We start from the raw sequence: 26,211 nt of genomic DNA, 5'->3' as shown, positions 1-26,211 counted from the left end.
CGCCGGGCGGAAGTGATGCTACTGTCACTGGCTCCCCGGGCTCCGGGGAAGCCGCGAGTTTCCGCAGGCGGGCGGCGGCAGCAGCTGCGGCCGAGCCGGTGAGTTGGGCACTCGGTGGGGGCGGGGCCTGGCAAGTCCGGGCAGCCCAGAGCTGAGGGGGGGCGCCGCCCGCGTCCGAGGACGAGGGGGCTGCACCGAGGGCGTCCTCAGTCCCTGCTTGGGGCAGCGCCGGGAGACGGGGCGGTAGGGTCCCGATTCCAGGGTAGTACGGGTCCCTCTGAGGAGGGGGACACATTGCACGGGGCAGAGGGAAGTCAGTGAAACTGACCGTAGACGCAGCCTGATTTCTAGGAAGCGGGTGTAGAGGCACGAGGAGGAGGACAGCCTCTTGGGACAGACTCTTTCCTGGACTCTGGGCTGCCCGTGTTCTTTCTTTTCACCCTTGGCACCCAAGAACTGTAAAGATGCACAAAGCAGTTGGGTGAGGTTGTGCTCTGCTTTCAGGGGGGGGATTTAAGGTTCCTTTCCCAGAAACCTGGGGTGGAAGTAGGAGATGGTACTGCTCTGCCAGAAAGAAGGAGGAAGTGGTGGCCAGGTTTCTCTTCTCTTCCGGAAATCAATGGGATCTAGGAGACTGAAGGGGCCTACCTAAGTGGGGCATAATCTGGCTATCTGGCAAGACTTTGATTTACTTAGTCATGTGTGGGAAAGGCATCTGATTATGTTGGGACAGTGGAGGCTGCCGCAGGGCTAGGAGGAATGAAATGTGGAATGCAGATTTTTGGAGGGAAAAGTTAGGTGGCGTAAGTTCCCTTCTTCCTTTCCAAAGAGACTTCGGTAAAATACCTATTTTTCTGTAATGTTTTGAGTTGGATCCATTTGGGTGTGTGTGTGGGTACTAAGCCCTGCCTCGGGGTGACACGAGTACAGAGCAGATGATTCTGAAGGAGCCCAGTCACCCGTGGGCATGCACATGTTCTGCTGCCCACCCACCTGTGCCTGTCCCCACAGTTGCCCACCAGTTCTAAGTTTGGCCCTTCTGAAATCAAACCATGGGTGCCAGCCCCGGGTTTGGTGTTCAGCCCTCACTTCCAAACCAACCTGCCGAGCTAGTCCGTAAGGGTATAGCCCCTTAGTGCTACTTTCCAATCATTTCTTCCTTCCCGGTTGCCCGGTTGCCCACTTGCTTTTTACACCTGTTCAGTTTCGCTCACACTGTCCGGTTTTCCCCATTTCCACTGCTTCCTGCCTACTCTTACTTCCCCTGGCCTCCGTCAGAGATACAGAAATCAGGAAGTTAGCTACCACCTAGACTACTAGGAAGCAGTACTCCCTGCTTCTCGATGAGGGTGTTTTGGCAATAGTTCAAGCCCTCTTCTAGGCCTCTGGGGGCCAAAGAAAAGAGGGTGGCATGATGGTTAGGACAAGAAGTAGGGCTTCTGGGTTCTGTACTGACTTGGCCAGTTCTTTGCCAGTCTGCAGCCAAGTTGAGATCCCTGAAAATGATACTCGATCATTGGCCAGTTCCCTTGGTCACAGGTCCTGGAGTTCATGGCTAGCCTCTGCTTGCTCCCCTGGGTTAGGGAGGACACCATTTCTTCTTTTCTTGGGGCCCACAGGTCTGCAGTCTGTGCTCAGAGCCAGCACCACTCAGTGAAAGTGATGCCTTTTCTCCATTTGCACAAAATGAGTGTGAGGTGGTCAGCCAGACCAGGAGCTCAACCTCACATAGAGTCCAGGTAGGATTGGGGCACCATTGTGGGGAGTCGGCCCTGAGGACAACCGGATGAGATGTCAGCTGGGGAAAGATTTATGTCCCCTCTAAAGGGAGGAAGGTCTCTTCTAAGAGCAGTCATGATCCTGCCAGTAACCTATGGGAGCGATATGACCTCTAAGCCCTTTTCACGGCAACAGTGGCAAAGAGCAGTGCGTTGCCCGTTAGCAATTGGACATTCTATTTGATTATCTGGTGAGATGGCGATTGGCCCATCATGCCGTGGAGGTATCCCCTGGGGTTGGCACTGGCCCACACCCCCCCTGAGGGCTTATCCCTGTTGCTCAGGAATAAGTGTGAATAAAACGAGAGGATCAAGTATTTAAAAAAGGAGTGGATTGGGGATTTCTAGGTGTAATACATCGATGGCTTGGCCTGCCTGCAGATTCCTGCAGGTGTCTCTGATGTCCTTTCTGTTTGTTTGCAGCCTTCTGCTCTGATGCCGAAGGGGAGGCAGAAGGTGCCACACTTGGATGCCCCCCCGGGCCTGCCCACCTGCCTCTGGCTGGAGTTAGCCGGGCTCTTCTTCCTGGTTCCCTGGGTCATGGGCCTGGCAGGGGCCGATGGGCCTAGAGCCCAGGGTCTGGGGGGGCTAAGCTGGGCCGTGCATCTGGACAGCCTGGGAGGGGAGGAAGAGACCCTGGAGCAGCAGGCAGACGCCTTGGCCCAGGCGGCGGGACTGCTGAATGCTGGGCGCGTCGGGGAGCTCCGCGGCTACTACCTCTTCGTCCAGCCGGCTGGGCAGCAGCAGGCGGAGGCCGCCCGGCAGCAGGCGGAAACCGTGTTATCCGGGCACGAAGCTGTGCGCTGGCACTCGGAGCAGAGGCTGCTCAAGCGGGCCAAGCGCAGCGTCCACTTCAATGACCCCAAGTACCCACAGCAGTGGCACCTGGTGAGTCCAGCCCTGCCGTTTTCGGCTCTCCGGTGGATATGTTCTGGGTCTTCCGTTCGTTGGCGGGCTTTTGACTGTGTTACTCTTCGGTCGCCCCCCATCCTTTGCCTGAGGAGACACAGCTGTGGGCTTCGCCTTCCCTGCACTCACTTCTGGGGAGCCAGTGGGCTGCAGAGGTGAGGGTGTGGGTTCTGGGACCAGGCTGCCTGGACTCTAATCCAGCTCCGCCACTCACCGACACACGCCTTTGAGCAAGCCGCTTAAACCGCTCTCTGCCTCAGTTTCCCCCTCTGTAAAGTGGAGACTGTAACAGTACCTACCTTGTGGAGTTATGGTTAGGAGAAGTGAATTAATATATGTGTGTCAGACACACGATAAATACTTCGGAGCATGTTACGTAATGTTAATAAAATGGTATATATATGTATATATGTTTTTTAAGTTTAATTATTTAGAGAGAGAGTGTGAGTGGGGGAGGGACAGAGAGAGAGGGAGAGAGAGAATCCCAAGCGCTGTCAGCGCAGAGCCCGACATGGGGCCCAAACTCGCGGACAGTGAGATCGTGACCTGAGCTGGCATCGAGAGTCGGATGCTGAAGCGACTGAGCCGCGTAGGTGCCCAGGAAAATATATATTATATGGCATAATAATTGTATCGTCCAACCCTTAACCTTGCCACATTTCACTTCTACCACCCGTGAATGACGCCAAGCTTTCCCAGGGAGCTAGGTTGTGGCAAAGCCCTCACTTGTCCGTCTATCCTCACTAGACCTCTCGGTCTACGACCTCTGTCTGGCTCTTTGAGGGTGGCCAAGCGTGAAAAGGGGCTGCTAGCCTGCTTGTCTGTGAGCTATGCTGTGTGTCACTGGCCTCCCAAGGCTCTGAGAATAGCTCCTGACCCTGTGTCTCCTACAGAATAACCGGCGGAGCCCCGGCAGGGACATCAACGTGACAGGTGTGTGGGAACGCAATGTAACCGGGCGAGGGGTCACTGTGGTGGTCGTGGATGACGGAGTGGAGCACACCATCCAGGACATCGCACCCAACTATGTGAGTGGCCCTGGGACAACCCCTCCGACCCCCGTGTCTTACCTCCTTCTTGATGTTGCCTTAGTCTGGTTCCCTTTCTTCCGGGTCACTGGGCCACACAAAAGGGCCCGGGAGATGGGACGGCTGAGCTTCCCCTTGCCCCCAGCCGGCATTCCAGTCTGGCAATTAAGACCCAGGGACAGGACTCTGGGTGGCACTTCCTGGTTCCGCTTGCTGCTCCCTGCCCTGGGCAGTAAGGAGCGGTCCCTGTTGGCAACTTCCCTCTCCACACGAGTTCTGAGCACCTTCCTCTCTAGCCTGGTCTTCAGGTAGCCCTAGATCTCTTTTACCTGGGTTTCCCAAGCCGTGGAGCAGTCTCCCAGACCCATTTCCACCACGGATGAGAAGGAAGTTCCCTGAGCCCTGTGGCACTTTCAGTTTTGCCCCACGTGTCCTATCTCGTGCCTATAGCCTGGGTGGTTTGCAGAGAGAGACAGACAGGCTTGTTGTGCTGGCTCGGAGCCCCAAAGTCCCAGTTTCCCCAGGTCTCCTCTCTCCTTGAGTTCCAGGGCCTGACCCCTTAAAGCCTGTGAATGACCATGTCGCCCCTGCCATGTTTCAGAGCCCCGAGGGCAGCTATGATCTCAACTCCAACGACCCTGACCCTATGCCACACCCGGACGTGGAGAACGGCAATCACCACGGCACGAGGTGTGCGGGCGAGATCGCCGCAGTGCCCAACAACAGCTTCTGTGCCGTGGGAGTGGCGTATGGGAGCCGCATAGCAGGTACCTGCCACTCCGGCCTCATGGGCCTCTCCTGCGGGACCGTCTTCATCCCCTGCCTGCCCCTCCCCCAGATTCTGAACCCCGTTGATCCCACTGTTGACACACGTAGCATAGGGCAAAGGGAAGCTTATGATATGTGTCTGTGGGACACGTGAGTTCATTGGGTTTTGTCAGTGCCGTGGTGTCTCAGACATGCTGTTAGCCACAAACCCTATCGTCTACAACAGATAAAAGTGAGAGTGGTCTCAATGTGGGATGGAGACTTCGAGCCCCAGCCACTCCATGGCCTGCCCCCTTTTTCTGTTCGTGGTTATGTCCCATCAAATGACCCGACTCACTGTAATGGTAACTCCTTTTCCTTATCTGGGTTATATTTGTATCTTCATAATTTCCCAAGTACCCTTGACCCTGCCCTTCCTCCTTGACCCTTAATGTCTGTGGAGACTCCTCAGCTATCGCCCAGCTCTCCAACTGTCATCCCTTCTGATGGTCGCTGTCTGCTCTCCCTCCTTTCAAGAGAGCGGAGCAGCGCTGGCCCCCACTGGGGATCGTTCTAAGGCTCCTCCTCTCAGCCTTTGTCCATCAGAGCAGAACGCAAAGGGTGTACACGGGGAAGCCCTCCCCATGACTCCTCCTCGTAAATGCTTGGAAACTACACACTGAATAGAGTGACTGTTTTCCTCTTACACGCCAGCAGAGGTCAGCAACTCTCTCCATAAATGAGGCGACAGAGCGAGCCAGAAACTTCAGGGACCAAGTCCCTTCTGAAAGCTCCATTTTCCTTACATGGTCGCCGGGATGTGACTCGCCCCATTTGAGAGGGTGAGATTAGGCATCCACGGAGTAGTAATGGTAATGGGTACCTTTTCTTGAACACCTTCTATGTGTCAAGCGTCGCACTGCTGTTTTACATGATTAAGAACGCAAGTAAGGGAACTTAGCTACCTACACTCTGGCCCAGGCTCTTCCCACCAGACCCCATGATCCTTAAAATCTGAGATGTAGCATTATGTTAAAAACCACCGTGGTCCATACACATGGTATAAAAATTGAGAGATACAGGAGCGCTCAGAGGGAAAAGTAAGTCTCCACGTGTGGCTCCCACCACGCTGCTCCCCGTCTAGGGGGCCATCAAGACTGAGGAGCTGATGTGGCCTTCGCTGCCTAGGTATCCGGGTGCTGGATGGACCCCTCACAGACAGCATGGAGGCTGTGGCGTTCAACAAACACTATCAGATCAACGACATCTACAGCTGCAGGTAAGCCAGGAACACGGTGAGGGCGCGAGGCTTCAGCACCTGGCACGGATCCTCCAACAAAAGAACAGCAAGATGGGCTGGCTCGGCCAGGTCCCAGCCAGGGGCCTCTTAGAGGGTTCGACCCAGAAGTCCCATCACTCGGATTTCTCCAGATCCCTGGCCACTGGGTCCTTCCTCAGTCCTAAGCCCCGTGTCTCCCCAGGAATCAGGTTGCCATATGAGGAGTGCTGCATTCTGGCGCATGTTCATTTTGTTTAATAAGCTCATGAGGCCTCCTCTCCAACCACAGCCGTGCCAAATGCCCGGCACCAGCCCCGCTGCCCTACGCACGTAAATGCACGTGCAGCTTCAGATTATGGTTATGGTTGCGGAGGGGGCAGGGGCTGAGTTCCCGCCTAAGGGGGAACTGAAGTTGGGCTGCCCTCGTGGCAATGACAGCACCTGTTCCCCTGCCCAGTACCTCCCTTAAATGTATGACATCATCCTCAGCGTACATTTCTCTTAGAGAAGGAATCGAGAACTCCTCAGACCCAAGAACCCACACAGATTGAGTACTTCTTTTGTGGGTGCTCTCCCGTCAGCCTGGTATTAGAGCTCTACATCAGGAGATGGGTGGCCCCCGTCCCCCACTACTAATATGTATTGTGTCCTGCTCCTGAGGACCTGAGAAAGGATTTTCAGGGGCAGGTTAAAGGAGTCCTAAACTGAGAAAGTTTCCAAGGGAAAAAAGAGCCTTATTGCATACTTCTGTTTTCCACCTTGGAGTGAGGGCTGAATCCTTGAACCCTATGTCCTGTGATCATGGCAGTCCTGGCCTGGAGCACTTGGGAGAAGATGAAGAGGCCAGGCTGGGGGGTGTGGTCAGTTGAGACCTGGGTGGGCAGCCGTGGTGTGGCTCTGGCTCTCCCCTCTGGGTATTTCTCAACAGCTGGGGACCAGATGATGACGGGAAGACAGTGGATGGCCCCCATCAGCTTGGAAAGGTAAGTGAAGTGCATGAAGATAGACCTAGGACACCCTCTCCACTCAGGTCCTAGAACTACTACGGGTCGCCCCCTTTCCCACCCCACCCCCATGTGTGGTGCCAGACTCACATCACCCAGCCCTCCCACCTCCTTTTGGGAGAACACTCCTAACCTGGAGGTGGGGGTGCTTGGGGGACCCTGGTTCTTAGAGAAGTGGAACAGTGCTTTGAGTTGTTTCCCTGTGATTTGGGGCTCAGCGCCCCACTTCCGGCCCCGCCCTATCTGATAAATGGTGTATATCCTTCAGACCGTTGTTCAGCTGACGTCTTCCTCCCCTTCTCGTAACCCTCTTTAAATCTCCTTCTCCCATGCCCCAGTGCCTTTGGGCTTTTTTCGCATTTCTTTCTAGGAGGGGAGGAGGCAATTGGTATGGAGGGTAGAGGTCTTCCTAGGAGTTCCTCAGCTGATCCCAGCATGGTTTTACTCCTCAGGCTGCCTTGCAACATGGGGTGATTGCTGGCCGCCGGGGCTTTGGGAGCATCTTTGTGGTAGCTAGCGGGAACGGTGGCCAGCACAACGACAACTGCAACTATGATGGCTATGCCAACTCCATCTACACCGTCACCATAGGTAGCGGCCTGGTGGTTATGCACGCATGTGTGTGAGTGCGTGTGTGTGTGTCGCTCGGTGGGGAGGGGACTCCGTTTCAGTGTGTGTGGGGCTCTGTGGTGAGGAGATTGTGCATTTTGGCGTGTGTATCAGTCAGTGGTGAGGGAATTGTGTATTTTTGGGGGCGTGTGCCTCAGTGGTGAGGGGGTTGTGTGTTTTGGAGTGTGCGTAGCCCTCAGTGGTGAGCGGGTTTTGTGTTTCGGGGCGCCCTGGCTTCTGTGTGTCTGTCTAACTGTCCAAGCACAGTCTTCTCTTCAGGCTCACATAGTTAGTTAGGAGGGACTATCCCTGTTCTCACAGGATCTCAAGACGTCCTTAGTAGACACCATACTCCGGGAAACTTTCAGCCCATCATCTGGTTAGGCCTCTGCTCCAGCCTCTCTTCCCATGAGCCACTTGCCTCCCGCTTGAAGCCTTCCCTGACCCCCTCTAGTCTGGATTAAATGCCTCGTACCTGTGCTCCCCACCACAGCATCTGCTGTCCCGTTGCATTTATTTACTTACCTGACTTCTTCCCTGACCTCAGGCTCCTTGAGATCAAGACTGTGACTTTTTCCTTATGGCCCCAGTGCCCCTCACAGCATGTGACCTGCAGTAGATAATTAATAAGCATTGAGGAAAATGAGTGTGTGAACGGATGAGTCCGTATAGAGGTGGCACTCCCCCCGTTTTACCCCGGAACCTATGGAAAGAAGGGTCTTAGGGCACAGAATACCCTCTGCCACTTGAGGTTGCCTCTTCAGGTGACAAGCGTGGGCACTCTGAGGCACTTGGGCCACTGAGATCATTTCTGAAACTCAGGACAGCCTCCCAGATGATAACTCAGCTCCCGCTCCCCCTCCTCTCCTCCCCAGGTGCCGTGGACGAGGAGGGCCGGATGCCTTTCTATGCGGAAGAGTGTGCCTCCATGCTGGCGGTCACCTTCAGTGGTGGGGACAAGATGCTCCGGAGCATCGTGAGTGCCTCCTGGGCCCGCGCTTCCCACCCCCGTCCCACGACACTTCCCTCAGGCAGCACAGCCAGGTCTCCTCGTGTCCCCGCTTCCCTGCCCCATCCCTTACGTTCCTCCTCTTAGCAGATACGGATCTCAGAGGGCATGCCACTGTTGGAAAAATCAGAGCCGAAGACTCTAAACAGATCTGTAAATGGCCTTTATCTTTAAAAGTTTAACTTACAAATATATATCTTGTTATAGGAACGACTAAGCATCACACTGATTAAAGAACTCATGTGCAGTGTCTTCCTTTGGTAGAATTTGGGCTTTGGCTAATTTCTCTGGGCTTAGGAAAAAACCCTTCGTTCCATTACTCTTCAGCCCTTATGTAAACACTGTGAGTTCTGGTCACATTCCTCATCAGGAGTAAAGCTAGCAGTTGTCTTGATGGGATGGGCAGGAAAAGGAGTCCGGGAAATGTCTCAGTCAGCCCAAGAAATAGTTCTTTCCTTAGAGCTAGAATTGGAGCCATATCACACAAGAGATTGGAGCCGGGCAGTGGAGCTTCTCAGGCTGTGGGAAGCTTTTAAAGAATTCAGTCTGATGCCTGCTTCCCACTGGCTTAGCTCCATCCCAGCAGGTTGGGGTCAGGTCTCTGGATTGTGACTCTACAGCTCTCTGCCTGTCCCCGCTGCCCAGAATAGAGCAATGTGGGGATGGGGAAGAGCTGGGCTGGAGCCAGGGGGGGTATCACATTTCTCCAGCGGCCCAGGTACGGAGGTCTCTCTGGGGCCACTGGGAATTGGGCTGCTTTGTCTTCCTGCTGGGTCAGATTCGTTTTCCAAAACTGAAATTTTGTTTTGCCAGTAAGTGACTTCTGGTCAACACATGGTTCCAAGGCCCTGTGCCAGGGGACCTCAGCTTCCCACCCCCGCCCAGGGAGGAAGGTGGAGGGAATGGGTCGAAATGAAAACCTAAGAGATCCTTTGCCCAGCAGGCAGGGGTCTGGGTTCAGAGGGCACTCCAGCCAGGCCAGGCTGGGAGAGGAGGAAGAGGAAGAGGGAACCCTGGTGGAACTCTGGGGAACCCACTCCCAAGGAGGCGTCACCAGCATGGGTGCCATTCTGGCTTTGCTGCTCTGGCCGTTCCCTAACTCAGCTCCACCTCTTACCCCCACCCCCACCTTCCATCCGAACTGTGATTTGTCCAGAGGTGAAAAGAGAGTTTGCTTATCCAAGGTCCCAGCTTTTGGATGTCCTTCCTTGGAAACCCCGCGTTGCCAGTTTCTGTTCAGTGACCAGCTCAGAGGAGCGGTCTTCCTGAGAACAGAGCATGGGGCATGCACTGCCCACCCTATGGCTGGCCGGGGTGCATCCCTGGACTTTCCTATGGCTTCCCAGGGCTCCCGCCAACCTAGGCCTGTTCCCAGCCCTCCCAGCTACAACGAGACTGTCCCGGTGACGCCTTTTCCTTAACAGGGAAAAAAAATCAGTCTGCTCCCTGGCACAGACCAGCCTTCCCCATCTCATTGAGACCACAGCTTGGAGGGTTTTTTCCTTTTTCTCCTGGGAGCGCACAGTGTCTGAGTGAAAATCACATCTCTTGGCAGCTGCTGTAGCAGCTGGGAGGGAAGCAGTGAGTACAATGGAGAAAGGGTAGCTCTTGGCAGAAGTTACCTCCCTGGTGTCTGACCCAGAGAGAAGCCTGGAAGAAAAAAAACTCTCAAGTCTTAACATCAGCACCACGTGCCACATCCAAAGTGCCACATAGTGGAGCAGGTTTAGGCAAACCCGTTGTGGTTCCAGGGTTGATCGGAGCATGAAAAGAACTGGATGCCATCTCTCCCCGCCAGGCAACTCTCCTTCCCGTCCCCCACTGTCACCTCCCCCTGAGAACCACAGGTAGAGTGGGGGGGGGGGGGGGGACTCATGGGAACCATACTGAGGCACCAGGCCCAGAGCAGCAGGGCGGGCAGGCAGTGTAGACACTAAGCCCTCGCTGAGCTCACAGGGTGGGCGAGGGCACAGTTCCCTCTCCCTGGGAACACATTCCCTTTGTTCGCACTGATGTCACTCCAACCCCTATCGCAGGGCTGCCAAGTTGGATTTCCTTGAATGGTGCCGTCACTGCTGTCCCAGCTCCAGCTGGGGCCCGGGAGCCCGCCCGCCCCCCCCCCCCATCCCCCCGGGCCACTTCCTCTGTCTAGCTTGGTTGAGGGGGTTGGAGGGCCAGGCTAGGGGATTCGGGACACAGTTATTAGAGGAGCCGGAATCAGGAAACCGTCCTCTGCACATAAGGCCTCTCCGACACCTCCGTCTCCTCTCTGCCCACAGCCGGACCCTCCCGAGTAGCCCTGTAAACTGCCTTCTTTTCTCAGCTCTCCAGAGCTTGTCCCGCGGGGCCTCGGGTGATGAGGGATCTTCCTTTATCCTGACCCGCTAGTGGGCCTCCCTCTGGTCAAAGACTCAGCTCTCACAAAGCCAGGGCCGACCTGAGAGCCTTCCTCCGAGGCCCCGTCCCCTGCCCCTCTCTCCACAGCACCTGTGAACTCCGTGTCTAACCCAGTCCCCCCCACCCCCCAATCTGCTTCCCAGGTGACCACTGACTGGGACCTTCAGAAGGGCACAGGCTGCACCGAGGGCCACACAGGGACCTCGGCCGCAGCCCCTCTGGCGGCAGGCATGATAGCCCTGATGCTACAGGTGCGGCCCTGTCTCACCTGGCGTGACGTCCAGCACATCGTTGTCTTCACAGCCACCCAGGTGAGACCCTAGCAGCCGGAGCCGTGGCCCGGCCCAGCCTTCCCCAGGGCTCTGCTTCCAAGGACTTGCAGGGATCGGGAGGCTTCAGACTCTAAATGTCCCACAGGTGAGGTGCCCGGTGCTTTTCAGAGTTGCCTGTGTCTAGAACAGGCGTGGGGACCCCATCAAGATCCTAGGCCTCAACTCATCCGTACCTATTCTGCCTGTGCTGTTTCACCTGCACAGGAGCACCCTGGCTGTGCTCCCTTATTCCAGGGCCAGTGACTCCTGGCTCCCTCTCTAGAAGCAAGCTATGGAGGTGGTGACATCATGGGGCTCTGACCTTTTGTCCCAGCCTTCCTTGGGGAATCCATTCCTAGTAGCCCTGGTGGGAGAGTCTGGACCGGGTCAGCCAGCAGGGCGAGCAAGGAAACCAGAATTAGGTTGTTGACATTATAGACCCTTGAACAGCATGGGTCTGAATGTGTGGATCCACAGTAAATGTATTTTCTCCTCCTTGTGGTTTTCTTGATAACATTTTCTCTTCTCCGGCTGACTTCACTGTACGAATACAATACATAATACATGTATGAAATGTGCTAACCAACTGTTTGTGTTGTTGGTAAAGCATCCAGTCAATAGTAGGCTCTTAGGACTTAAGTTGTAGGGAGTCAAAAGTTATACGTGGATTTTCGACTTTGGGGGGCAGGGGGCAGTACCCCAACCCTTGAATCGCCCAAGGGTCAGCTGCACTTTGGAAGTCCCAGGGACTAACCAGGATCTCTGTTTCTCTCAGTATGAGGATCGCCGTGCAGATTGGGTCACCAACGAGGCAGGCTTCAGCCACAGCCACCAGCATGGATTCGGCCTGCTCAATGCTTGGAGACTCGTTAATGCAGCCAAGGTGAACAGGTGTTGGCAGGGCAGGGACCCCTGCATGGAGCGACCTAGGGAGGGGGCTAAGCGCCTAAAACATTGCCTGGCGCATCGTGGGTACTTAGTGTTCTTTGTTTCATCTATCCTAGATGACCCATTTTCCAAATGAAGAGGCAGGCTCAGCATTGTCACTGAGGCTTCCAAACTATTGGTAGAGAGTATAGCTGGGGGCTCTCAGGGTGCTGTGGTTCTCATCTTCCACCCTGGACACAGCCATGGCCTCTGGTTCCATAGGGAGCACTCCCAGGGGTCAGCAGGAGCCTTGGGAGTGAACGAAGGTGATGAGGAGAGGGAAAATAAGAGCGGGGCCCTAAGGATCAAGTTGGTGTGTGTGTGCGTGCGTTTGTGGTCGGTCTTGTTCATTCACCACCACCCCCTTTCCTTTAATAGATCTGGACCTCGGTCCCTTACTTAGCTTCCTATGTCAGCCCTGTGTTAAAAGAGAACAAGGCTATCCCGCTGGCCCCCCACACGCTGGAGGTCCTATGGAATGGTAAGTAGTCAGCAGAAAGGGGGTTAATCTGGGGATTGAGGTTTGGGGCGGGGTAACGGGGGAAGTCAAACTCCTCATCCCTGCCCGATTCTAGCCCCTTCCTTTAGGAGCTGAGCTGCAGCCAGACCTGTGGCGTTTTCTTTGACCATTTTAGGACATGTTGCTGCTTCTGACTTGGCTGGCCCCCTGGCTGCTTAAATAAGACCTTTCTCCTGAGTTACTAGTAGTGGAGACGAACTGCTGAGCAACCGGTCAGAATAGCTGGGGGAGGGGCGCCGCTGGGACTTGGGCAGACAAGGCAGGAGTTGAAAGATGCTCCTTTGACTTGCATGCCAGGAACTTGCCAGGCAGTTCTCTTCAGCCCAGTGGCCTTTGGATGAAGTAGATGAGTTTCTTCCTTTGATTATCCAGATTGTCTAATACACAGATAGTTGGATGGGGTGTGTCGGGAGTGGGATGGGAGGACGCAGATGTCACCCTGGGGTGCAGCCACCCGTCCCTCACACCTGGGGTCAGTGGGATTTTCTGAGGGTCTGCAAATCGGAGATGTGGTTTGTGAGGAGCACCGAGGTTGATCCCCTGCCCAGAGAGGAGGGAAGCCGGATGGGGGTGCTTGTGCATCTGCGGGGAAGATTGCCCTGAGGCCCCATGTGAGCACTGGCGGGGGGGTGGGGGGGTGGGGGGGAGGGGGGGCGGTCCCTTGAAGAATTTTGACAGGCAGGGTTATTTGCTGTTTTTGTGTGAAGACTGAAGCATGCCATGCTCTGTGCGCAAATTAGAACTCCGTCCTCACTTCTTCCGGTTTGATCCTAGAAAGTGATCAGACCAGAGTAATAGCAAGAGGAAGAGTAGCCAAAGAAGGGACAGGCAGGGGCGGCCTCTTGGGGCGGAGGTTTCCCTGACAGGGGTTCCGCCGTCTCTCTCCCTAACCACGTCCAGCACTCGCCCAGCTTCCCTCTACGTGGAAGAAGATCCACGGGCCCCGTTCATTGTGTTTTCCGTAAAAGGAATGCTATCTTGGAAAGGGCATCAGCCAAGGCAGAGAAGTGCAGGAACATTCCTGGGAATGAAGGGCCCCGGGCTCTGCCCTCATGAGTCTTGGAGATAGTGTGCCTTTTGTACCTCCCCCCATGGCTCCCTCTCCCAAGCCCCCTGTCCTTTAAGTGACAAAGTAACCCATAACCGCACCTGTCCTGTAGAAGTTGACTTAGAAGAGGGTTGGGGCCTTTCCAGTCTCGTCATCCTCTGCTTCCTCCTGTCTGACCGGGGGACATCGCCCCAGCCTGTGTGGCAAACCTCCCTACGTACAGAGGCGCCTGGCCACCGCTTGTCTGTCACGGGGCAACACAAAAAGAAGGACAGCTTGTCCTGGGCTGGGGACAGTGGGACTCGAATGGTGGGAAGAGGATGAAGCAAAGGGAGGCGCAGACCCAGAGTTTTGCTAGTGTTGAGGGCAGCAGGCAGGACTGCTGTGAACTTCTGCAGTCAGAAAAGGTGTCTTCCCCTCTGTCGTGACTCCATTTGCCCCCCGAGCAGACAGGACACAAAGTGCAAGCTTGTGGGGATGCTTGGAGGTTGAAGGGACTCTAATTAACAAAAGATCAGGGCAACTCAGTCCTAGACAGTCTAGAGACCTGCTCCCATAGCCAACCTGTAGTCTTTTCCCCCCAAGACCTGGGATAGTTGGTGTCTGAGGGCTCAAAATGGACCTTTTATAAGGTGGAGGGAGCTGAACATTGCTGAGATGGGAGAAGAGGCGAAATACCACGAAGACTCTAGAACCTTCCGCAATGATAGAAATGTTCTCTATCTGCGCTGCTCAATTCAGTGGCCACTGGCCATTTGAGGCGATTCAACACTTAAATGTGGCTTGTGTGAGGAGCTGAGTTTTAATTTTGTTATACTTAAATTTAATCACAAGTGGCTAGTGGCTGTCATATTGGGCAGCACGAGAGCGAGACAGAGGTTATGGACGAAAAGGGGTTGGAGGCCCTTCGTTCCTTTACATCTGACTCTGGGTCTGAAATCTCCACCGGAGGGTGGGAGGGACGGTGGGGTTTGGGAGGAGTGTCTAAAACACAAGAGACTGTGTGTATTTACAGAAATTTCCTGAAACCCCTTGCACTTATCTTACCCTATTTACAGTCTGAGTCTAACGGGCTCACCTCTGCCTGCAGGATGAGTCCCGTTCCTTCCCTTCTCCACACCTTACCTGTCCGACCCAGTCTTTCCCTCTCCACCAACTCTTCCTTTTGCCTTCAAGTGTCCTCCGTTCACCTATTAGGAAACAAAACAAAGTCCCTGCTGTCCTTTAACCTGTAACCCTTTCAAGTGAATTAACTAAAGCCATGGCTCACTTTTATCACCCGCGCTCCCTGCCACTGAAGACTCGGTACCTTGCGCACAGCGCCCCTTTCCCGGCCAGGCCCAGGGGGCTGGTTCCGACTTCATCCTTCTCGACCGGCCTGCTGCTCTGACCCTACGAATGGGGGCCCTGGCAGCAGCCTCCCTCCTGTCCAGCTTCCGGGACCTCCTCTGCTCCAGAGCCCTCTTCCAGCTTCTCCGCCCGAGGCCCTCGTGTCCTTTGTTCGCTCTGTCACTACTCCCAGACCGTGAGTGCCTCTTTAGACTCATCCCACAGTTCTCTCTCCTCCCTCTGGTTTCTCGAACTGTGCAGCGGTTTTCGTGACTTTGGCTACCAGCTCTCCACAAACGATTCCTGGATCGAAATCTTTTATTGTGATCCCTTACCAGTGGGAGGACAGAGATCGTCATGGCTTCCGCAAGGTTGTGAACAAAGAAAGCCCTCTGGCCACAGGGAGAGGGTTGAAAAAGACCCCAACTTACCAAAGGCCAAACAATAATAATAATATCATCATCAACTACAACTTGAATGCTTTTTATGTGCCAAGCACTATTCTAAGTATCCACTCATTTAAGGTATTAGCTGCCTTAATTCTAGTGTCCACACACGCACGGCCACCTGTGTCTCTAACACACCGATAAGAAAGGCAGGTAGCATGCCACCATGTATACATCTGAATGCAGACGGGCCCTCATGGGGCTCTTTCTGGATTCCATTCTGTTCCATGATGTTCTCGAACGTGTCATTTACTCTCTGTAAGCCCTTTCTCTGCCGTGTTAATGCTCTCCTCCAACTACGCTGCCAGTATTTCCCTTCATCTTTCTATCCCCAGGTCACCGTGTGCTGTTGGGTATTTGCCAGCACGCTGCATTTCACATACACAAAATTTAACATTTCATTGTCACCCTCAAAAGCCAGCTTGCTTTCCAGGTTTCCTCTGTTTCTGCCAGAGCCATTGCCGTTCCCTAGGCTTCCGCACGTGAAGCTGTGGCATGGGCAGCCCCGCTGTACCCCTTGCTTCTGCCCCGGTCTTCCCCTGTCCATTCCACTGCAATGTACTCTTTCGCTTATTTCTCTGAAATGTCTCTTAATTGATTCACTCTTTCATTCTGCGAACGCGAGACCCACCTCATTCCAGGCACTGTGTTAAGTTCTGGGGATTCAGAGTTAGACAGGATTCCTGCCCTCTGGAGCTCACAGTCTGGTAGGGGGAAGGTGCCCCGTCTGCAGTGGAGATGACACAGGTGTCCAGGGAAGACAGGAGAGCTCTCGGAGAAGCCAGGACTGGCCTTTCAGCAGGTAGCTGGCCAGGGGAAGAGGTGAGGAGAAGGACATCCGGGCAGCAGGGGCAACAGGTGCAGAGGCAACAGAGCTTCAGGGGGCCACGAGTCATGTGTGGCTGGAGCGGGGGTCTGGGGGCAGGACCAGCTAGAACTCCATGTGCCACGGTAAGGAGTTTGGACTTGACCTTGAAATCTGTGTGAGGAGCCTTCAAGATAAGCTCTCACCAACTGATGGTGGGGAAGGGTGAAGGAGAGCAGTCTCTTTAAAAAAAATTTTTTTAATGTTTATTTTTGAGAGAGAGAGAAAGAGAGCGGGGGTGGGGGGCGGGGCGGTGGGGGGGCAGAGATAGAGGGAGACACAGAATCTGAAACAGGCTCCAGGCTCCAACCTGTCAGCACAGAACCCAATGCGGGGCTTGAACCCATGAGTGGTGAGATCATGACCTGAGATGAGGTTGGATGCTTAACCGGCTAAGCCACCCAGGTGCCCCGCAGTCTCTTATCTTTTAGAGATACATACGCAATCTCTCCTGATGAAATTACTTGGTGCCTAGGGATGTCATCAAAAGACTCTGGGAAGAGGAAGAAGTGAGGATCATTGGTGAAACAAGATTGGCCATATATTGATAATTATGGGAGTTAGGTGTTGAGGACATCTGTTCTATTTTTTTAGGTATGCCTGGAATTTTCCCTAATATATATATATATATATATATATATATATATATATATATATATATACACACACACACACACACACACATATATGAATATAAATGTACATATAAATGTTTATATGTACATTTATACACTTATATAAATCAGTATTGCGTATTTATTAATATATAAAAAGATTTCAGTTATTTAGCTTGAGCAACATCTAGATAGTGATGCCATCAAATGAGATTAAGAACCCAGGTGGGAAAACAGATCTGGGCAAGGGCTACAGAGTATGAAGATTGAGGCTGAGAATTTGACTCTGCTGTGTTTCAGGCTTCTGGGCAACATCTAGAGGTTATATCCAGAAAGCGGTTGAAGAAATAAGTTCAAAGGTCTAGACTGATGGCAATGGTTTGGGAGTCACCAGCGTAGGAATGGAAGAAAAAGGTCTGGGGAAGAAAGCATCACCGGGGTTGGCAGGCAGACAAAGGATGAAAGAGGATCCAGGACATTAAAGGAGTGAACAGAGGAAATATGCCTCTGAAGAAAAATGAGGAGAGAGGAGATGGGCTTAAGGGGTAGGAGGAAATCCAGAGGACAGCATCACGAGATTTCATGGCAGCTTCAGTGAGAGGGCAAGTAGACAAGGGCAGAAGGGCGTCCCTGGGTTTGCCACCCAGGCCATTGGTGACCTTGAGTATTGTTTCAGTGTAGTCACAGGGGCAAAGCTGGATTGCGCTTTGTTAAGTAATTAATGAGGACAGGAGAAGACTTCTGGTTAAAGATGGCAAATTGAACATGTTCTTTTATTTCTGCTTTTCTTCCCAAACCTCACCAAAATGAGAATAAAGGAGTAAAAATGGTATAAGCCCAAGGACAAAGAGAATGGGAGAGACCAGCAAATGAGAGATCTCATCACAGTTTTGGAAGCTGGAAAATGAATGGAGAAGTGAGCAGGGCTGAGAAAATTGCATAGCAAATACCTACAAGGGTGATACTAGGAAACAAGCCCCTTCGTGCCACAGAATCCCAAAAGGCTCAGGACTTAGAGGCCCCATGTGCTCCGGGAGATGCACGGAGACGCCCAGACATGAGGTATGAGGCAAAAAATAGGGATCAATGAAAAGGTAGACCCCTGGGCACCTTCTCCGGTTCTTGGCAGCCAGGTGATTCCCCTTCCTTATCCTGGCAGGAGTTGGGAGGTTTATTCTCCAGAGACAGAGAGTGTACTGGGAGAGATCCCAAGGCCCTGGAGCCAGGTGATTGGAAGGCTTCTCTCTGGAACAATGGAAGGACCCCTCATCAAAAGACTCGGAGATACTCATATGGAGGGCTCCTCCACGAACTGGTCAGGTCCCGAGCCATCTAATTTTAGGGAAGCCTGCCGTATAAAGCTCCACTCATGCTTAGAGCTTCCAACTGGCTTTTGAAGCTAATAAGGATCACTGGCCATTTGAAAAAGGAAACCTCCAAATCCTGAGGACAGTTATTTTCAAGGCCAAAAGTCAGCCTAATTATCATGCGGGAGGGTGGGATACGGATACTTTCAGGCATGCAAGTCTTGTTCATGCTTTCGTGTGTCGGAAACTGCTGGACGATGCAGTGCTTCCACAAGGAAGGACACACCAAGAGAGAAAAGGGTGGGGAAGAGAGAGAAAGGGAGTACAGACAGACAGGAAGCAGAAACCCCAAGGGAGAAGGAAAGGAAGGTCCCAACCCAACGGCAGTGCAGCAGATAGGAGCGGGAGACAAGAAGGCGGAGGGTGAGTCTCCCAGGGACAGTGGCACTGAGGGAGCTTCAAATCTATTCATTTGAAGAAATAGTATTCAGAGAGCTCGTGTGGTTCTTCTGTGCAGCTGGGGAAGAGTCAGTGATGGGGACATGAATTTAAGTAAAGCAAAAGGAGGGCAATTGTTAACTCCAGAGGGGAAGTCAGCAAGTTGTTGAAATATGATCATTACGTACCACTTGGCTAAATTCCATTTAGAGAAGATGGAGGGGAGGGCAAGGTAGGGAGAAGATGTGGGCATGGTATTAAATCTTTATCTGCTGTAATCAAAAGTTGATAAATAACGCCAAAGATTGATAAACCATGAAATAGTCATACATAGTTATTATTTGGAAACATGAAGGTAGATCCCAGAAGAAAACAATCAAAAGCAAGAAAAAGTGCTCCTGGGGAGTGGCTCACGAGGGTGGTGAGGGATGGGGTGGGAAATTGTTCTTTTACGCGTTGAGCCCTTCTGGGCCAATTTGCTTTTAAAACCACTTATGCTATCTTGACAGGAAAAAATGTTAAGAATGAATGAGGGGGTAAGAAGTAGAGAGAGCGAATGTAGACATCTTTTCCGAGAAGTTCAACAGTAAAGGAAAATAATATCCACTACTTACGTGGTCCTAATACTTGGTGCTTGTTCTAAGTACTGTATGTATATGAACTAATAGAATCCTCCTAGCAACCCTATGAAGCAGGTACTGTTACTATCCACCTTTTACACATAAGGAAACAAATTTGATTCTCACAACTAGGACAGGGCTGAGCTGGGATTTGCACCCAGGCTGGATGGCTCCAGAGCCCCTGTTCTTTTTTTTTTTTTTTTTTTTCAACGTTTATTTATTTTTGAGAGACAGAGGGAGACACAGAATCCAAAGCAGGCTCCAGGCTTTGAGCTGTCAGCACAGAGCCCGACGCAGGGCTCGAACCCACAGACCGTGAGATCATGACCTAGGAAGTCGGACACCCAACCGACTGGGCCACCCGGATGCCCCAACAGAGCCCCTGTTCTTTTTTTTTTTTTTTTTTTTTTTTTAATATATGAAATTTACTGTCAAATTGGTTTCCATACAACACCCAGTGCTCATCCCAAAAGGTGCCCTCCTCAATACCCATCACCCACCCTCCCCTCCCTCCCACCCCCCATCAACCCTCAGTTTGTTCTCAGTTTTTAACAGTCTCTTATGCTTTGGCTCTCTCCCACTCTAACCTCTTTTTTTTTTTTTTTCCTTCCCCTCCCCCATGGGTTTCTGTTACGTTTCTCAGGATCCGCATAAGAGTGAAACCATATGGTATCTGTCTTTCTCTGTATGGCTTATTTCACTTAGCATCACACTCTCCAGTTCCATCCACGTTGCTACAAAAGGCCGTATTTCATTTTTTCTCATTGCCACGTAGTATTCCATTGTGTATGTAAACCACAATTTCTTTATCCATTCATCAGTTGATGGACATTTAGGCTCTTTCCATAATTTGGCTATTGTTGAGAGTACTGCTATAAACATTGGGGTACAAGTGCCCCTATGCATCGGTACTCCTGTATCCCTTGGGTAAATTCCTAGCAGTGCTATTGCTGGGTCATAGGGTAGGTCTATTTTTAATTTTCTGAGGAACCTCCACACTGCTTTCCAGAGCGCAGAGCCCCTGTTCTTAACACTGGTGGGTAGAAGGAAGCGAAGAGTTGACAAAGGGTTTGTTTTTGTTTTTCATCTGCAGTAGGAAAGACATAAGCAAGAAGATGGATAATGGGGCTGGTCCCTCGTTGAACCCTTGCCAGCCAGTAGCTGTGAAGGGAAAAGAAAGCAGAGGGGTTTGAGAGCGTAAACAGAGTGTTGGGGAGCTGAGCTGTGGGATCTGAGCCGTTAGGAAAGGGCAGCTGGATGGATCACAAGGAAATGAAGGAAGGGGTCAGGAAAGGAGTGAGGGAAGTGGAGGGACCGGATGGCTCCGTTTCCAGAAGAGGGAGGACATTGGCCTTGAAGACTTGCCAGATGGACTTGAAGACCACGTGCACGTGCACACACGTGCCCAAAGGGAGCTCGAGATGGGTATTCACCCACGTGCTACTAACGCTTGCCGGGGCCTCTTTCTTTTCAGTTTTGTTCAACTACATTTCTGATATGTCTTTGATTAATCTGATGAAACCCACCATGAGAGTTTCAGGAGCCAGGCCGTCCCAGATAATGAGCAGGTCCAGGGTGTGGTCGTGGAAGTGGGATGGGAAAGGAAGTTTGGAGCTAAGGAGAGAAAGCAGGTGGGGTCACGACGGGGCGGGGCGGGGGGGCAGTCCCGGGAGCACTGGTGGATGAGGGTCCAGCGCCTCCCAGAACGCAGTGGGAGGGGGCCGCGCCGGCGGCCAGTGGGCACAGGTCCCGGAAGGACAGGAAGCGGTGCCACAGACTCTAGCCTTTCCTTTCCTCGTCGTCCTTCAATCCTCGCCGTCCACACTCTCAGTGTCAAGTGCAGGTGCTGGGCTCTGCCTTGCCTGTTGGAATAGGAGTAAGTGGAAGAAGAAGCGCTTTAGAGAGATTTTTTTTTCTCATTGCCACCTGATTTTTTAATATTCCCCAAATGAATCTTCTACTTCAGCCATTTGTGATTCTCTTAAACTTTGTTTCGAAATAACTGTAGATTCACTGCGTCGCGAAGACATGTTCAGGGGGATTTCACGCACCTTCTTCCCCGTGTTAATATCTGAAATAATCATAGTATAGTATCAAAACCAAGACAATGGCATTGCTACAGTCTCTAAAGCATATTCAGATTTCGCCAGTCAGATGTGCACTCGTGTGTGTGCGTGTGTGTGTGTGTGTGTGTGTGTGTGTCTCAGGGTAGGGAGGAGGCTCTGTGCGTTTGTACCACATATGTGGCCTTGTGTGTCCACCACCACAATCGAGATCCAGAACCCGCCATCCTCACAGGACTTTCTCATCACCCCTTTGTGGTTGTCCCCTCAGCCCCATTGTGAGCGCCCAGCAGCCACTAATCTGGCGTCTGTCTCCACACTTAACGTGATTCATGAATATCACACAAAGGAAATCGTGCACCATGCATTCTTTTAATAGTGGCTTTTTTTAATTCAGCATAATTTCATCGAAGTGTACTTACTTCAGTAGTTGTTTTTAGAGATTTGTATCGCCGTCGGTAAGAGACCTGCCCACCTCCACCTCTACCTCTGTGCCATTTCCCCTCCTGGATGGCACGGCTACCTACCAAAACCCTCTAGCAGTCTGTATTCATCTCCTTCTTCGGAGGGTCTCCCTGCCGTGCGCCTGAACACACCTGACTCCTCTCTGTTCTAGCATCAGTTATGTATTCCTCACACCGTATCATTTTCCACTTTCAGGTAGAAGGTAGAGGTCACGTCCAACTTCCCTTTCTATCCCCAGCGTCTAGTACAGTGCCTGAAACGTAGGAGGGACTCACGAAGTTACTTTTTGGCTGAATGAATGACGTTGCTCTGTTTGATTCTTACCCTGTGTCTTGAGTCTGTTTTCACCCCAGTGAGAGTCTAAACTAGATTGTAAATCCCTTGACAGCAGCCTCCGCGTTCCGTTTACTCGTGTATGCTATAGGTCCCGGTTAGGACTGCCTTAGGTGTTTGTACGTGGCCTCGATGAGTATGTGCCTTTGTGTGTGCGGGGATGGACGGAGGGCGTAAGTGCTTATGGGGCTGGTTTCCCAGCTGCCCAGCCTGACTTCCCACAGTCAGCAGGATGGACCTGGAGATGTCGGGGCTGAGGACCCTAGAGCACGTGGCCGTGACCGTCTCCATCAGTCATCCACGACGCGGCAGCTTGGAACTCAAACTGTTTTGCCCCAGTGGCATGATGTCCCTCATCGGCGCCCCCCGCAGCATGGACTCGTACGTACACCTGTCTGTCCCTTCTGAGCTCTTTTTGCAACAAGGGTCTTTGCGAGGAAGAGATACGGGAAAAGTGGACACTGGCACCGGCCTGAGCTATCGCGGCACCGGCTGACTGTGGCAGCTGGAAGCCATTTCTGACCTGCTTTGTACAAGTCACTTACAATGTGCTAAGCGCCGCACTTGACAGATATTTTCTCTAATCCTTTGTAAGCTGCCTTTACAAATGCGGAAACAAGTCACAGAGCTAGGAAGTGCCTGAGGAAGTAACGGGAAGCCTAGATCTGTGGAGCTCCCGCAGCCTGTGGTCTTGCCACCTTTACTTTTCCCATGAGGACACATTGATGCGAGTCCTCTGTCCCATCCCCAGGGGACAGAGGCAGCACTCGAGGACCCCTCAGGGCACGCTCCCTAGTGACTGTAGCTCAGGCAGCAACTGCTACATTTTCATGGCTGCTTCAGGGAGGAAATCACGTCTGTGGGCCAAGGGTCAGTTCCCTGCCCCGCGCCTACCAGGTTTTCCACTCTGTTTTTCCCCCAGAGATCCCAATGGCTTCAATGACTGGACCTTCTCCACTGTGCGATGCTGGGGGGAGAGAGCGAAGGGGACTTACAGACTTGTTATCAGGGATGTGGGTAAGCCTGCCTGCCCTTCCATCTGGTCCCTCTGGAGCTCAGAGTCCCCGCAGAAACCGTCCCACGGGGAATACGTAGGGTCGCCATTGGACCAACAGGGTAGATGCCAAGAAGTACGCGCCATCTAGAATATGGGCACCGAAATCTAAACTTGTTCATTGGTACTCCCTCTCATATTCCTTGGAGAAGTGACTGATCCATTTTTCCTCAGGATAGCAACAAAAATTCCTTGTTGAAACCACATTTCAAGTCCTTTCACATATAACCGTCCTTCGGCCAGCCCTGGTAGGCAGGTAAGGGCAGGACTAATTTTCACCGTTTTTTGTTGTTTTGGTTTTTTGGTTTTCTCTTTTTTCTTTCTTTTTCTTTTTTTTTGAAAAACCGAGGTACACCCAGAGGTCTGATGTGGCCGGTGCAAGGTCATACAGTATTCCAGCGAGGAGACTGGAAACTGAGCCCAGCTCTCCCGGCTTCCAGTCAAGCTAGGTATTCCCTAGACCAGTGGTTTTCAAACTTTCCTTTAATTTAGTAGAAGGACATTTTATTTCCTCCCCCAAGCAAAATCCCAGCTGAAACCTGAAAATATGAAAGAGCTAAAGGCAGAGCCTCCTTGCTTCGGAGTCCCACCTCCCAGCCTCCCCGTGTCCATCCCTGAGGGCACCCGTGAGGCGCGTCTGCAGAAGCCCCCCAGCCAGTGGGACACGCACAGCCTCAGCTGGCCGTGGGGTCAAGCCCCCAGGTTGGGGGGGCGGGCAGGGCCTCTGCTGCTCACACGGCCAGCACAGGGGCAGGGCTCACGGTGCTTCTCTTGCCCCTCTAGGAGACGAGACGCCCCAGGCCGGCACCCTCCAACAGTGGCAGCTGACCCTGTATGGCTCTGTGTGGAGTCCAGTAGACATCAGGGACAGACAGCGGTAGGTGCCAGACTCATGTGTCAGAGGGACGGCAACTCCGGGGGCTGGGAGAGGCCGCTGAGGGCCCCCTCCTCCCTGGGAACCCACACTACACCCCCCCCCCCCCTGCTGCTCTGGGACTTCCCTCTCCTTGGCGGTAAGGTAGGAGGATGGGTGAGGGCAGGAGGCAGAGGAACCAAGTTCCAGAGCGGGTTCTCATCCCTTGTCTTCTCCACAGACTGTTAGAAAGTGCCATGAGTGGAAAATACCTGCATGATGGCTTCACTCTGCCCTGTCCTCCTGGGCTGAAAATCCCTGAGGAAGATGGTTACACCATCACCCCTAACACCCTCAAGGTACGAGGGCCGAGCCTCCAGCTCCAGGTGGGCAGGAGGGGGCTGGCGGGGGGGGGGGGGGGGGGGGGTTGGTCCTTGCTGGGGTGCTCCAAGTGACCTGAGAGGTGAGGGGTGGGGAAGACCTGGGTCCCCACTCTACTAGCCAGCTCGAAGAGGGCACTGCTCAGTGGGGTCAAGTGCTTTGAGGTGGGGCAGCGGTCCCTGGGAGGTGAGAGATTTTCTGAGCTCGTTCTGGGCTGAGGAAAGCCACAGGGCTTTGGGAAACCATCCCTAACTCAGGTGCTTGACCTTTCCCAGACTCTGGTGCTGGTAGGCAGTTTTACCATCTTCTGGACCGTTTACTACATGCTGGAAATATACCTGAGCCAGAGGAATGTGGCCTCTCACCGCGTTTGTAGGAGCGGACCCTGCCACTGGCCCCAACGAAGCCAAAAAGCCAGGGAGGAGGGGACAGAACTGGAATCAGTGCCACTCTGCAACAGCAAAGATCCAGATGGAGTGGAGACAGAAAGTGAGGGCCCTGCCACCACGTCTGGTCCCCTTGTCCCGGACCTGTTGGATCAAGGGGACTGGGGCCTGTCCCAGGACAGGAGTGCCCTGGACCACCCTCATCATCAGCTACCCCCAGACCTGTTGCAGGGGAAAGAGGAGCAGATTTGCTGACCCAGGGCCCAGCAGACTCAACATGGGCCAGGCTCTTCCTTCCCCGAGCCAGGGAAGCTGGGAAAGCTGCTCCGAAGTCCCAGGAACTCTGGGGAGAAGGCGGCCCTGATGCTAACATGGGGAATCCACAGGCCTCAAGAGCTCCCTGTGACTACATTCAGGGAGGGCGAGGGACTTCTCAAAGTGCAGTGACAGAGGAATGGTGCCAGAGAACAGTGTGGCCATAGCCTCAAGATCTTCCTCCTCCTGAAAGCTTTTGGTGAGAAGGTCTTGGACAAAGGCTCGGCCCCTCCCATTTGTCAGGCCTGCTTCCTCATTTCTCCTGGGCAGGCTGGTGGACCCTCACCCATGTGGTGGGGTGGTGCCCACCAGGCCAGAAGAGCCTCTCAGTGGAAACATCACTGGGGTCACTTAGGAAGAGGGCTCAGGGTGAAGGCTGGGAAGAGCCCCTGCATATATGCCTGTCCTTTTGATGACCCAGGACCTAGAAACCACAGTCCCCTCCTCTCCCTCCCTCACCTTCCTGCCTACGCCTGGAACTTAGGACATACAGGTATGGCGGTCAGCCCCCAGCCCAGCCACACTCGCCCTGAAAGCAGCTGCCTCCATTAGCCCTGATCAGAAGCCAACCTTGAACATACCCCTGACTCCTTCACCACCGCCCCCCACCCTCCGTCCTGAGGGATCGGTACGATGCCCCTGGCACGGCTCCCCAGGGCCCGCGCTGCCTCACTACGGTAGTCTGCAGCAGGACTATGACGGGGCTCGGCCACTGCCACTCCAGCCCTGCGACCACCCTGTCTTCCTCTGCAAAGTGCTCAGGGAAATGGCCCTACCCGCTGGAGGCCCGCCGTCTGCCTGACAGGCTGTGAGTCCTCCCACCATTACTGGCCTCCTCCCCTCTTCTGAGCTAGTTTGGTTGATCTCAATTTTTTTTAACGCTTAAGATTTGGGTTTGTCTTTTCACAGCAACATTTGGTTGAATGTTTTTCTGCACAGCTTTTCCAAAATAAAAACCTTCCACGCAACTCTGCCCCTCCCCAGCTCCTTTCATCTGCCTCCCAGAGCTAATGCAAGTTGCCAGGTTGCTCTCCTTGGCCTTCGGTCCCCAGTCCCCGAGATCCACTCTCCTCCTCCGCGTGGCCCTCTGAAGGAAACTGGCCCCCCTTGAGGTCCTAGAATTTGAGAGGTCCTTTGGAGCTGGCCTTCAGGAACCCACATAAATGTTGCCTGCCT

The 26,211-nt window shown here is 53.2% G+C and overlaps 1 protein-coding gene across 2 annotated transcripts; it reads left to right on the top strand.

The window, feature by feature from the left end:
* The first annotated feature begins 16 nt into the window (after nt 1-16).
* On the top strand, nt 17-26,003 carry PCSK7 (proprotein convertase subtilisin/kexin type 7). 2 transcript variants are annotated; one of them, XM_042906703.1, is made up of 17 exons: nt 17-98; nt 1,620-1,739; nt 2,202-2,666; nt 3,581-3,715; nt 4,317-4,482; nt 5,651-5,741; nt 6,670-6,724; nt 7,198-7,336; nt 8,230-8,330; nt 10,904-11,071; nt 11,847-11,954; nt 12,377-12,479; nt 22,271-22,427; nt 22,969-23,063; nt 23,884-23,977; nt 24,195-24,339; nt 24,610-26,003. In XM_042906703.1, the coding sequence occupies exons 3-17, from the start codon at nt 2,214-2,216 to the stop codon at nt 24,973-24,975; spliced, it is 2,376 nt and encodes a 791-aa protein (XP_042762637.1). In that variant the 5' UTR covers nt 17-98; nt 1,620-1,739; nt 2,202-2,213; the 3' UTR covers nt 24,976-26,003. The 2 variants fall into 2 exon arrangements, with proteins under 2 accessions (XP_042762637.1, XP_042762638.1); XM_042906704.1 differs by having other exon boundaries at nt 18-98; nt 24,195-24,312.
* Nucleotides 26,004-26,211: the final 208 nt, after the last annotated feature.

This window comes from Panthera leo, chromosome D1 (assembly GCF_018350215.1).
Source record: "Panthera leo isolate Ple1 chromosome D1, P.leo_Ple1_pat1.1, whole genome shotgun sequence".
Taxonomy (NCBI): domain Eukaryota; kingdom Metazoa; phylum Chordata; class Mammalia; order Carnivora; family Felidae; genus Panthera; species Panthera leo.
Note: the sequence above shows the minus strand (reverse complement) of the source record. Positions and strands in the feature narration are given on the sequence as shown.

Coding starts and splice junctions, on each gene's coding strand:
- PCSK7 (XM_042906703.1), top strand. CDS start 2,214: ATGCCGAAGGGGAGGCAGAAGGTGCCACACTTGGATGCCCCCCCGGGC. Junction 6,725..7,197: donor GCCCCCATCAGCTTGGAAAG/GTAAGTGAAGTG, acceptor TTTACTCCTCAG/GCTGCCTTGCAACATGGGGT. Junction 11,072..11,846: donor TTGTCTTCACAGCCACCCAG/GTGAGACCCTAG, acceptor TGTTTCTCTCAG/TATGAGGATCGCCGTGCAGA.